General features: G+C 51.0%; 2 protein-coding genes across 3 annotated transcripts in view; both read right to left on the minus strand.

Moving 5' to 3' along the window:
• LOC115251519 (inactive ubiquitin carboxyl-terminal hydrolase 54-like) overlaps positions 1–3,502 on the minus strand; it is a 22,138-nt gene extending 18,636 nt beyond the window's left edge. The window contains exon 1 of the mRNA XM_029844057.1: positions 3,279–3,502. The gene's annotated coding sequence lies outside the window, so the exon portion shown is untranslated. The remainder of the gene's footprint in view (positions 1–3,278) is intronic.
• A 358-nt stretch (positions 3,503–3,860) lies between these two features.
• Positions 3,861–12,716, minus strand: myoz1b (myozenin 1b). Of its 2 annotated transcripts, none has more exons than XM_029844075.1 (6): positions 12,512–12,716; positions 11,121–11,204; positions 5,244–5,410; positions 5,093–5,159; positions 4,811–4,997; positions 3,861–4,411 (listed from the first exon to the last, which is right to left on the minus strand). In XM_029844075.1, exons 2-6 carry the CDS (start codon positions 11,200–11,202, stop codon positions 4,177–4,179), a joined length of 738 nt encoding a protein of 245 aa, XP_029699935.1. In that variant the 5' UTR covers positions 11,203–11,204; positions 12,512–12,716; the 3' UTR covers positions 3,861–4,176. The 2 variants fall into 2 exon arrangements, with proteins under 2 accessions (XP_029699935.1, XP_029699930.1); XM_029844070.1 differs by having other exon boundaries at positions 5,093–5,162; positions 12,512–12,712.
• Between the last annotated feature and the right edge of the window lie 72 nt (positions 12,717–12,788).

Consider the following 12,788-nt stretch of genomic DNA (forward strand, 5'->3'; position numbering starts at 1 on the left):
GTAGGCTCAGCTTTAGTTTGTGGAATTCTGACTTTTATCCTGAAGACACGACTTTGCATCTTTGTCTAATCTCCTTCGTCATTAACTCGATCTTAATTCCACCAAAATCCATCACAAACTTTCAAAATAAATGTTCCTCTGATCTCCCTTCAGTTGCCCCCAGCTGCCCCGGCCTCATGGTGAAGGGTGTCAGTATTCCCGTCAGTATTCCCTCACTATTCCTGTCAGTATTCCTGTTAGCATTCCTGTCAGTATTCCCTCACTATTCCTGTCAGTATTCCTGTTAGCATTCCTGTCAGTATTCCTTCACTATTCCTGTCACTATTCCTGTCAGTACTCCGTCAGTATTCCGTCAATATTCCGGTCAGTATTCCCTCAGTATTCCTGTCAGTATTCCCGTCAGTATTCCCTCAGCATTCCTGTCAGTATTCCCTCAGTATTCCTGTCAGTATTCCCTCAGTATTCCTGTCAGTATTCCTGTTAGTATTCCTGTCAGTATTCCCTCAGTATTCCGTCAGTATTCCTGTCACTATTCCTGTCAGTATTCCCTCAGTATTCCTGTCAGTATTCCTGTTAGTATTCCTGTCAGTATTCCCTCAGTATTCCCGTCAGTATTCCCTCAGTATCCTGTCAGTATTCCTGTCAGTATTCCCTCAGTATTCCTGTCAGTATTCCCTCAGTATTCCCGTCAGTATTCCCGTCAGTATTCCGTCAGTATTCCTGTCAGTATTCCCTCAGTATTCCTGTCAGTATTCCTGTTAGTATTCCTGTCAGTATTCCTTCACTATTCCTGTCAGTATTCCCTCAGTATTCCTGTCAGTATTCCGTCAGTATTCCCGTCACTATTCCTGTCAGTATTCCCTCAGTATTCCTGTCAGTATTCCTGTTAGTATTCCTGTCAGTATTCCCTCAGTATTCCGTCAGTATTCCTGTCAGTATTCCCGTCAGTATTCCCTCAGTATCCTGTCAGTATCCTGTCAGTATTTCTGTTAGTATTCCTGTCAGTATTCCCTCAGTATTCCCGTCAGTATTCCCTCAGTATCCTGTCAGTATTCCCTGTCAGTATTCCCTCAGTATTCCTGTCAGTATTCCCTCAGTATTCCCTCAGTATTCCCGTCAGTATTCCTGTCAGTATTCCCGTCAGTATTCCCTCAGCATTCCTGTCAGTATTCCTGTCAGTATTCCCTCAGTATTCCTGTCAGTATTCCTGTTAGTATTCCTGTCAGTATTCCCTCAGTATTCCGTCAGTATTCCTGTCACTATTCCTGTCAGTATTCCCTCAGTATTCCCTCAGTATTCCCGTCAGTATTCCGTCAGTATTCCTGTCAGTATTCCCTCAGTATTCCTGTCAGTATTCCTGTTAGTATTCCTGTTAGTATTCCTGTCAGTATTCCTTCACTATTCCTGTCAGTATTCCCTCAGTATTCCTGTCAGTATTCCGTCAGTATTCCCGTCACTATTCCTGTCAGTATTCCCTCAGTATTCCTGTCAGTATTCCTGTTAGTATTCCTGTCAGTATTCCCTCAGTATTCCGTCAGTATTCCTGTCAGTATTCCCGTCAGTATTCCCTCAGTATCCTGTCAGTATCCTGTCAGTATTTCTGTTAGTATTCCTGTCAGTATTCCCTCAGTATTCCCGTCAGTATTCCCTCAGTATCCTGTCAGTATTCAGTCAGTATTCCTGTCAGTATTCCCTCAGTATTCCTGTCAGTATTCCCTCAGTATTCCCTCAGTATTCCCGTCAGTATTCCCGTCAGTATTCCCGTCAGTATTCCGTCAGTATTCCTGTCAGTATTCCCTCAGTATTCCTGTCAGTATTCCCGTCAGTATTCCCTCAGTATCCTGTCAGTATTCCCTCAATATTCCCGTCAGTATTCCTGTCAGTATTCCCGTCAGTATTCCTGTCACTATTCCTGTCACTATTCCCTCAGTATTCCGTCAGTATTCCTGTCAGTATTCCCGTCAGTATTCCCTCAGTATTCCTGTCAGTATTCCCTCAGTATTCCTGTTAGTATTCCCTCAGTATTCCCGTCAGTATTCCTGTCAGTATTCCCTCAGTATTCCTGTCAATATTCCTGTTAGTATTCAGTCAGTATTCCTGTCAGTATTCCCTCAGTATCCTGTCAGTATTCCTGTCAGTATTCCGTCAGTATTCCCTCAGTATCCTGTCAGTATTCCTGTCAGTATTCCGTCAGTATTCCCTCAGTATCCTGTCAGTATTCCTGTCAGTATTCCCTCCGTATTCCTGTCAGTATTCCCTCAGTATTCCGTCAGTATTCCCTCAGTATCCTGTCAGTATTCCTGTCAGTATTCCCTCAGTATCCTGTCAGTATTCCTGTCAGTATTCCCTCAGTATTCCGTCAGTATTCCCTCAGTATTCCCTCAGTATTCCCTCAGTATCCTGTCAGTATTCCCTCAGTATTCCGTCAGTATTCCCTCAGTATCCTGTCAGTATTCCCTCAGTATTCCGTCAGTATTCCCTCAGTATCCTGTCAGTATTCCCTCAGTATTCCTGTTAGTATTCCCTCAGTATTCGTGTTAGTATTCCCTCAGTATTCCCTCAGTATCCTGTCAGTATTCCCTCAGTATTCCGTCAGTATTCCCTCAGTATCCTGTCAGTATTCCCTCAGTATTCCTGTTAGTATTCCCTCAGTATTCCTTTTTAATTGATAAAAAATTTCCTGCACCACCCGATTCTTGGAGAAAAATCGAAACTTTGTAAATTATTCACGATTTCTTATCAGCAATTTTCTGTCCTTCAGCGTGTGAGCGCGTGCGTGAGGCGGCAGAAGGCCGCGTCACCGTCACGGTCGCGCGGACCTGCCGGTGACGCCAAAGTCATCAATCACGCGGATCGAAGCTGCAGCGGCAAATCAATCGCGACGATTTGCCGCGCGTGTCCGCCTCAGCACAGCCTGTCGCGGACATCCATCACGTCCACGAGGGGAGCGGGGCACGCGGGACAGGACAGGGGCCACGCGCACAGTGGCGGGATCTACCTGTGAACGGTAACACCTGTAACTGGGAAAACTATGACGCAACTTAACGGGAGGAACTTAACGGGACAGACGGGATGAGATGAAGACCCAAGCGCCGCGTGCACGAGGAGACGCGGCTCGTGCTGCTGATGAGCGGCATCATGACGCCAAACGTGGTGACGAGAGAGGACCCTCGGAGACCGGAACACATCTGTTTAGCATCTGCCAACACGTTGTAGACACACACACACACACACACACACACACACACACACACACACACACACACACACACACCTACCCACGGTGTGTATCCTGTCCGGTCACATGCGCACCCCCCTCCAGCCCTTCGCTCCCTGTGCCGGAGCCCGACGCAGATCCCTCCGCTGCAGGTTCGTCACTGACCCCGGGTGCCGCCGCCGCCGCCGCCGGTCCTGTCGCGTGTCCTAGCGCGTGATTTAACGGGGGAGAGGGCGAACCGTGGGCGCATCATCCAGCGCTGCGGTCGCGGCACGCCGCTCTCGCGATACCGTGGGACGGTCCAGCCGCTCGGAGCGTCTGGAGTGACGTACCGCTGTCGGTTCCGACGGGTTCTGCTCAGCTCGATGGCGCCGCCCTGCGACAGGACCTGCACAGGGCGCCAACGGGCGATGACGTCATCCGAAGCGCAATTTGGGTTCTCAATGGTGGATTATTGTTAAAAGAGTAGCGAAATCTAGTTTCAGAATCTGATTGTTGTTGTTTAGTGGTGTTATTGAGGACTAAAACGAGTCTTTCGTTGGGTTTAATGTGGCGCGAAGATTGTTGGAAAGCTCCAGAGAAGATAGGAATGAGCTCCTTTTTCTATTTGATGTTACTGGACTCGATGAGAAGCAGACAGCTGTTCTGTAAAGGGAACTTTTATTCAATAAATACATTGTTTTAAGAGTGCAGAGTGCTTGGCTAAATCTATTCACACAGGTCTCACAGCAGCATCCAAAGTTATCATAAGACTTCATCAGTTTTCTGGAAGAAAAAGCAATAAAAGGACTCAGGAGATCAGGGCGTGCTCGGGCAGGCACAAGGCAGTTTCAAAATTTGTGGTGTGCATTTTATTTCCATCTCTGAAAGACGTTACACACACGTCCACAGTGGTTGTGACTGTGGCGTTCGCACACGCATGCACGCGCCTGCACACGCGTGCACGCGCGCGCATGCGTTCACAGGTCGTCCGTCTCTCCGTCGAAGGGGACGTTGTCCAGGTCCATGTGGAGGTGCGAGTTGTCCTCACCGCACACCCAGCCGATGGGCGTGCGGTTGAAGGAGGGGCGCGAGCGCACGTCCGCCTGCAGGCCGGGCAGCAGCTCCGCCTCCTCTGGGCCGGCGTTGACCTCCGGGATCTCAAAGGTCAGAAGCTTGGAGGCTTTGTCGTAGCCGCCGAAGGGCAGCGCCGTCCTGGAGGGAGCGAGAGGAGCAACGTGGGACTAAAGTCAGGGGAGTCATCATCCCGACAGTTCTGCCTCCACAGCGATCCGTCCCCACTGTGTCACACGCGAGGGGCTTATTTAAAGCAACTGGTTGCCATGGTTACCGCAGCCACTCTCCTTATTAGAGCGGCGCAGGTACTGTATCAGATGTGGAGGTGAACGGCAGCGCGTGGTCTCCTCAGAACGTCTCTAATGACGTCTGAATGCTGCTAAAGCCCAGAAATGAGCAGCTGGTGCTGCCGATCAATCATCAACCAATGATCAATCATCAACCAACGCAGGCTGATGATTGATCGTGACCTCCTGACAAGCTTCTAGCAGCCTGTTGTTGGGATCTGAGCTACATCTGCAGGTGCTCGTCTCCTACCTGTTAAAGCTTTTGTACAGGGGCATTTCTGGGTGGATCTGGATGGGGCCCGGCATGCTGGACTTCATGGTGGCTACTAGGTCTTCATCGCCCTTCATGGCCCGTTCCCACGGCGATACATAGGTGCGTATATACTCCTCTCTCCTCTTCTTCTTCTCCACCTCCTCGTCTGCTTTCTTTTCTACCACTGAGGGCAGCAAAGAAGATGGAAGTCAGAGAGATTAAAGGTCAGGCCTGGAAATGATACATTCTCGGTTAATTCTGAAAAGAAAAGACAAAAACCTTCTTCCTTTGGGACCTCGGGCTTGGGAGGGATAGGCGGAGGTGCCACCAGCAGGTTCTGGAGGTTCTGCTAGAGGACAAAATGGGAAGCTACAACCTGATCGGGAATGAAAGGCAAAGCAGATGTTTCTCTGACTGCAGATGCTCCTACGTTGTTCTCATTGGTCACGATGAACTTCTCGACTCTCTGCTGCCTCATCTTGAACATCTTGGAGCCTTTGTTATTGAGCAGCGAGAGCTCCTCCAGCATCACGTCCTTGGGCGTCTTGATCTTGGTGCCCAGGTCAAGTTCAGAGGCTTCAGGGTCTGACTCGTCATCTGGCAGGACAATGAGCAGAGAGCAATGAAGAAGAGCCGCTTCTTACGTCCCAAGTCAATGTTTCATTACTTCCGTGACTTCAGGTTAATGGACTCAAAAAGGTGCAAATTCAGAGAAGATTTCTGCAGCTTCTATGTGAAGGCTGGAGAACACGAGTCCTCCTCCACCATCTTGAGGATGCTGGTGGAGGTTCCACCCAAGAAACTCTTATCCTGCCACATTATTTCACACGAGATGGCTCTCATGTTTCCTAATGACCGTCAGATTCAAACTCTCCTAAAAGTCAGAACCCGATCCAGCTGACATATTAACCTCTGGGTTAAATGTTCTGATCCATGTTTGAAATGCCTGAAGGTGCCTGGATGCAGGTGAGATCTGTGGGAGTTAAGAGGCAGGAGCAGCAGGAACCGGGGCAGGAGGGGTTCCTGCTGCTCCTGGTGGAGGGGAATCCTCAGAACCTCCCTCTACCGGGCTGCCCTCATCTACTTTAGTCATAAAACACTTGACTCATCCACCACAAACACTCACATCACTCAACCACGCACACACACACACACACACACACACACACACACACACACACACGCACATTCATAAAGTAGACAGCACTGCAGTGCTGCAGAAGGCTGTTAGCAACATCTCATAAATCAGACTCTGTGTGTGTGTGTGTGTGTGTGTGTGTGTGTGTGTGTGTGTGTGTGTGTGTGTGTGTGTGTGTGTGAGGGAGAGAGAGCGGTGGGCAGCGATGGGTTATTGATCAGACTTGATTCAGAAGCATGTGAAACTGGAGCTGGATGCTGACTGGGACATTATTGGACAGACGCATGGACATGGACATAAAGGAGGGACGGAGCGCATGAAGGGCTTTAACTGGAGGAAAATAAGGGATCATCGGGATAACCCCTAACCCTAACCCTAACCCTAACCCTAACCCTAACCCTAACCCTAACACAAAGGGGTGGGTAGACCCAGATGTGGCTGCAGCTGTGAGAGAGGAAGGAGCAGCAGCGTGAATGAGAGACCACATCAGCAGATTAGTGGATGGTGCTCATAGAGGGTGGGATTACGCAACAAGGGGAGGACAGGGGTGAAGGTCACAGGGAGCTGGTGCACATCCTCCTGGCCTAGGGTCAGGGTCAGGGTTGGTGCTAGGGTTGGTGCTAGGGTTAGGGTTGGTGCTAGGGTTAGGGTTAGGGTTGGTGCTAGGGTTGGTGCTAGGGTTAGGGTTAGGGTTAGGGTTAGGGTTGGTGCTAGGGTTGGTGCTAGGGTTAGGGTTAGGGTTGGGGTTGGTGCTAGGGTTGGGGTTAGGGTTGGTGCTAGAGTTGGTGCTAGGGTTAGGGTTAGGGTTGGTGCTAGAGTTGGTGCTAGGGTTAGGGTTAGGGTTGGTGCTAGGGTTACGGTTGGTGCTAGGGTTGGTGCTAGGGTTAGGGTTAGGGTTGGTGCTAGAGTTGGTGCTAGGGTTAGGGTTGGTGCTAGGGTTACGGTTGGTGCTAGGGTTGGTGCTAGGGTTAGGGTTAGGGTTGGTGCTAGAGTTGGTGCTAGGGTTAGGGTTAGGGTTGGTGCTAGGGTTACGGTTGGTGCTAGGGTTGGTGCTAGGGTTGGTGCTAGGGTTGATGCTAGGGTTAGGGTTGGTGCTAGGGTTGGTGCTAGGGTTGGTGCTAGGGTTAGGGTTGGTGCTAGGGTTGGTGCTAGAGTTAGGGTTAGGGTTGGTGCTAGGGTTAGGGTTAGGGTTGGTGCTTTGGTTAGGGTTAGGGTTGGTGCTTGGGTTAGGGTTGGTGCTAGGGTTAGGGTTAGGGTTAGGGTTGGTGCTAGGGTTAGGGTTGGTGCTAGGGTTGGTGCTAGGGTTGGTGCTAGGGTTAGGGTTGGTGCTAGGGTTGGTGCTAGGGTTAGGGTTAGGGTTGGTGCTAGAGTTAGGGTTAGGGTTGGTGCTAGGGTTAGGGTTAGGGTTGGTGCTTTGGTTAGGGTTAGGGTTGGTGCTTGGGTTAGGGTTGGTGCTAGGGTTAGGGTTAGGGTTGGTGCTAGGGTTAGGGTTAGGGTTGGTGCTAGGGTTAGGGTTGGTGCTAGGGTTGGTGCTAGGGTTAGGGTTAGGGTTGGTTCTAGGGTTGGTGCTAGGGTTGGTGCTAGGGTTGGTGCTAGGGTTAGGGTTGGTGCTAGGGTTGGTGCTAGGGTTAGGGTTAGGGTTGGTTCTAGGGTTGGTGCTAGGGTTGGTGCTAGGGTTAGTGCTAGGGTTGGTGCTAGGGTTGGTGCTAGGGTTAGGGTTGGTGCTAGGGTTGGTGCTAGGGTTAGGGTTGGTTCTAGGGTTGGTGCTAGGGTTGGTGCTAGGGTTAGTGCTAGGGTTGGTGCTAGGGTTGGTGCTAGGGTTAGGGTTGGGTTGGTTCTAGGGTTAGGGTTGGTGCTGGGGTTAGGGTTAGGGTTGGTTCTAGGGTTGGTGCTAGGGTTGGTGCTAGTGTTAGGGTTGGTGCTAGTGTTAGGGTTGGTGCTAGTGTTAGGGTTGGTACTAGGGTTGGTGCTAGGGTTGGTGCTAGGGTTGGTGCTAGGGTTGGTACTAGGGTTGGTGTTAGGGTTGGTGCTAGGGTTGGTGCTAGGGTTGGTGCTAGGGTTGGTGTTAGGGTTGGTGCTAGGGTTGGTGTTAGGGTTGGTGCTAGGGTTGGTGCTAGGGTTGGTACTAGGGTTGGTACTAGGGTTGGTGCTAGGGTTGGTGCTAGGGTTGGTGCTAGGGTTGGTACTAGGGTTGGTGTTAGGGTTGGTGCTAGGGTTGGTGCTAGGGTTGGTACTAGGGTTGGTGCTAGGGTTGGTACTAGGGTTGGTGTTAGGGTTGGTGCTACGGTTAGGGTTGGTGCTAGTGTTAGGGTTGGTGCTACGGTTAGGGTTGGTGCTAGGGTTGGTGCTAGGGTTGGTGCTAGTGTTAGGGTTGGTGCTAGTGTTAGGGTTGGTGCTAGGGTTAGGGTTGGTGCTAGTGTTAGGGTTGGTGCTAGGGTTAGGGTTGGTGCTAGTGTTAGGGTTGGTGCTACGGTTAGGGTTGGTGCTAGTGTTAGGGTTGGTGCTACGGTTAGGGTTGGTGCTAGGGTCGGTGCTAGGGTTGCTGCTAGGGTTGGTGCTAGGGTTGGTGCTAGGGTTAGGGTTGGTGCTAGGGTTGGTGCTAGGGTTGGTACTAGGGTTGGTGTTAGGGTTGGTGCTACGGTTAGGGTTGGTGCTAGTGTTAGGGTTGGTGCTACGGTTAGGGTTGGTGCTAGTGTTAGGGTTGGTGCTACGGTTAGGGTTGGTGCTAGGGTCGGTGCTAGGGTTGCTGCTAGGGTTAGGGTTGGTTCTAGGGTTAGGGTTGGTGCTAGTGTTAGGGTTGGTTCTAGGGTTAGGGTTGGTGCTAGTGTTAGGGTTGGTTCTAGGGTTAGGGTTGGTGCTAGTGTTAGGGTTGGTTCTAGGGTTAGGGTTGATGGTTAGGGTCAGGGTTAGGGTTGGTGCTAGGGTTGGTGCTAGGGTTAGGGTTGGTTCTAGGGTTAGGGTTGGTTCTAGGGTTAGGGTTGGTGCTAGGGTTGGTGCTAGGGTTGGTGCTAGGGTTGGTACTAGGGTTGGTGTTAGGGTTGGTGCTAGGGTTGGTGTTAGGGTTGGTGCTAGGGTTGGTGCTAGGGTTGGTACTAGGGTTGGTACTAGGGTTGGTGCTAGGGTTGGTGCTAGGGTTGGTGCTAGGGTTGGTACTAGGGTTGGTGTTAGGGTTGGTGCTAGGGTTGGTGCTAGGGTTGGTACTAGGGTTGGTGCTAGGGTTGGTACTAGGGTTGGTGTTAGGGTTGGTGCTACGGTTAGGGTTGGTGCTAGTGTTAGGGTTGGTGCTACGGTTAGGGTTGGTGCTAGGGTTGGTGCTAGGGTTGGTGCTAGTGTTAGGGTTGGTGCTAGTGTTAGGGTTGGTGCTAGGGTTAGGGTTGGTGCTAGTGTTAGGGTTGGTGCTAGGGTTAGGGTTGGTGCTAGGGTTGGTGCTAGGGTTGGTACTAGGGTTGGTGCTAGGGTTGGTGCTAGGGTTGGTGCTAGGGTTAGGGTTGGTGCTAGGGTTGGTGCTAGGGTTGGTACTAGGGTTGGTGTTAGGGTTGGTGCTACGGTTAGGGTTGGTGCTAGTGTTAGGGTTGGTGCTACGGTTAGGGTTGGTGCTAGGGTCGGTGCTAGGGTTGCTGCTAGGGTTAGGGTTGGTTCTAGGGTTAGGGTTGGTGCTAGTGTTAGGGTTGGTTCTAGGGTTAGGGTTGGTGCTAGTGTTAGGGTTGGTTCTAGGGTTAGGGTTGGTGCTAGTGTTAGGGTTGGTTCTAGGGTTAGGGTTGATGGTTAGGGTCAGGGTTAGGGTTGGTGCTAGGGTTGGTGCTAGGGTTAGGGTTGGTTCTAGGGTTAGGGTTGGTTCTAGGGTTAGGGTTGGTGCTAGGGTTGGTGCTAGGGTTGGTGCTAGGGTTGGTACTAGGGTTGGTGTTAGGGTTGGTGCTAGGGTTGGTGTTAGGGTTGGTGCTAGGGTTGGTGCTAGGGTTGGTACTAGGGTTGGTACTAGGGTTGGTGCTAGGGTTGGTGCTAGGGTTGGTGCTAGGGTTGGTGTTAGGGTTGGTGCTAGGGTTGGTGCTAGGGTTGGTACTAGGGTTGGTGCTAGGGTTGGTACTAGGGTTGGTGTTAGGGTTGGTGCTACGGTTAGGGTTGGTGCTAGTGTTAGGGTTGGTGCTACGGTTAGGGTTGGTGCTAGGGTTGGTGCTAGTGTTAGGGTTGGTGCTAGTGTTAGGGTTGGTGCTAGTGTTAGGGTTGGTGCTAGGGTTAGGGTTGGTGCTAGGGTTGGTGCTAGGGTTGGTGCTAGTGTTAGGGTTGGTGCTAGGGTTAGGGTTGGTGCTAGGGTTGGTGCTAGGGTTGGTACTAGGGTTGGTGTTAGGGTTGGTGCTACGGTTAGGGTTGGTGCTAGTGTTAGGGTTGGTGCTACGGTTAGGGTTGGTGCTAGGGTTGGTGCTAGGGTTGGTGCTAGTGTTAGGGTTGGTGCTAGTGTTAGGGTTGGTGCTACGGTTAGGGTTGGTGCTAGGGTTGGTGCTAGGGTTGGTGCTAGTGTTAGGGTTGGTGCTAGTGTTAGGGTTGGTGCTAGTGTTAGGGTTGGTGCTACGGTTAGGGTTGGTGCTAGGGTTGGTGCTAGGGTTGGTGCTAGTGTTAGGGTTGGTGCTAGTGTTAGGGTTGGTGCTAGTGTTAGGGTTGGTTCTAGGGTTAGGGTTGGTGCTAGTGTTAGGGTTGGTTCTAGGGTTAGGGTTGATGGTTAGGGTCAGGGTTAGGGTTGGTTCTAGGGTTAGGGTTGGTTCTAGGGTTAGGGTTGGTGCTAGGGTTGGTGCTAGTGTTAGGGTTGGTTCTAGGGTTAGGGTTGGTGCTAGTGTTAGGGTTTCAGGGTTGGTAGTTAAGTTTCTATGATGCTTAGAAAAACAAAGTGCTGCATTGTTACGGCATTATTAGGCATTATTTAAAATTCCCTCCTGAGTTTTTGCACCAGTGATGAAGTGAATCATTTTATTCTTTGTTCCAGTTGTTTCTCACTCGAGATTTCAAACAAATGTGGAGCCTCGTGTTTTACCTAATGGTGACAGATGTGTGTGTGTGTGTGTGTGTGTGTGTGTGTGTGCGCATGCAACTGAGCTGCATGATGAGATCACATGGGGGACACAGATAGGATGTAAATACGTAATTAGATACTTTCTGACATGATTTGCATGTTCTCACCGTTCTGGGAGACTTTGGACAAGTCGGTGATGATCTTGTTGGCCTTCCTCTTGTTGGAAGGGGCAGAACTGGCGAACGGCATCACTAGAAGATGCAACAAAGTATCATTAAGCTGAGACGGAGGGTGAATGTTTGGAGCAACATCAGAAAATAAGCTTCTTTGATGGTCGCCATGTGTTGTTCTTTGATGGTCTCCATGTGTTGTTCTTTGATGGTCTCCATGTGTTGTTCTTTGATGGTTTGCAGCTGTCAACAGGTTGGAGCTGTCAGGTCATCTGAGGTGGTGCTGCGCTGGTTCGGGTTGGACTGCAGAGGATATCGGATGGACGAGTCTTTGCTTCCAACAGTCACGTCAGCCATCTTGTTTTGTGCTATTTAAAGAGCTAAAGAGTAAACCTCAACATGATTTCCTGACCAAACATTGATTTTCCTGATCGACGGCAGAACCTCTTTGTTTACGGCCCATGGCTCCGCCCACATTTATGCGTTTGTGATGAAGTTGCACATCTTCTGCGGGTCCCCTAATTCAGCTTCACACACTTCAAAGATGGCGTCCAGCCCAGAGGAGCCTTGGGGACACTCCTGTCTCCTGTGACTACCCACTCAGATGGGTGTTGCCGTCTGGGTGAAAGCAATTAAGACCGGCTGGAGGTGAGTCCCAGGAGAAGAGCAAAGGCTGGAGGGCCCCCCCCGGAGGGACGGAGATAATGTAATTGCTTTTCTTCCCCTGTAATTGTAGCTCATTTCCGAGCCTGTGTGAGCTATATTTGTGAACACATGTTCAGCGCTGAGGGGAGGAAGGCGTCCTCCAGGACAGGAGGCGCCACAGACAGCCCACACGACGCTCACGCTGGTGCCTTCATCAGCGGTCCAGGGACGTGCAGGTCGGGACAATAAGTGGAGCTTACGCTTGATTTTTGCTCGCCGGCGTTGAGAATGCAAGATGGAGGTGGTGAGAAGTGCAGAGCAGGGTCCTGTTACCTCCTCCCTGAGTAAATAGTCACTTCTGTCCCCATGACCAGCCGGTTTTAGCTCCAGATAAATCTTGAGGAGACAGCTGGGGAGGAAGGGCCCCAGTAAGCACATTCCTAAATGTGCTCATACATCCATACCCACGGACTAAAAACTCCCCGCAGACAGGCACATTCCTCACCGCCACGCCGGTGCAAGCCCAGCACAACCCCAGCCGGCTCCTGGGAACCTCCCTTTATTCCAATCAGCTGTATGATTTATTAGCAACACAAAAAAACATGAACTTATGGAACAGAATGACAGAGTTTTCTCTCACTGCCAGCAAAAGGAGGAAGGAGCCGCGTCCCCGTCTGGACACCGAGTCTCATTCTTACAGAACTTTCTGTGGCAACTTTTCTTTTGACCCTCCAGCATCTTACCTCAGACTCAGGTATCCACACAGATCCAAGGGGTCCTAGAAAGGGCAGAAGGTCCCAGAAAGGGTGGGTGGGAGGAAGAGGAATAAAGATTCCCAGTTGGATTTGTGTCCCAAAGCTTGTATTGTAGCACCTGTCCTCCTCTTCGTCCCAGAGAGAGTGAAACCCTATAGGCCGGGCTTCTCCGGTGTTATGGACCTGGCCCCAGAGGGTTGGGGTGAATCGAGTAGATGGGTAAAGAGGGAGGTGGGTGTGGTGTGTCTGAGTTGGGAAGCTGGAA

Source organism: Takifugu rubripes, chromosome 1 (genome assembly GCF_901000725.2).
Source record: "Takifugu rubripes chromosome 1, fTakRub1.2, whole genome shotgun sequence".
NCBI lineage: Eukaryota > Metazoa > Chordata > Actinopteri > Tetraodontiformes > Tetraodontidae > Takifugu > Takifugu rubripes.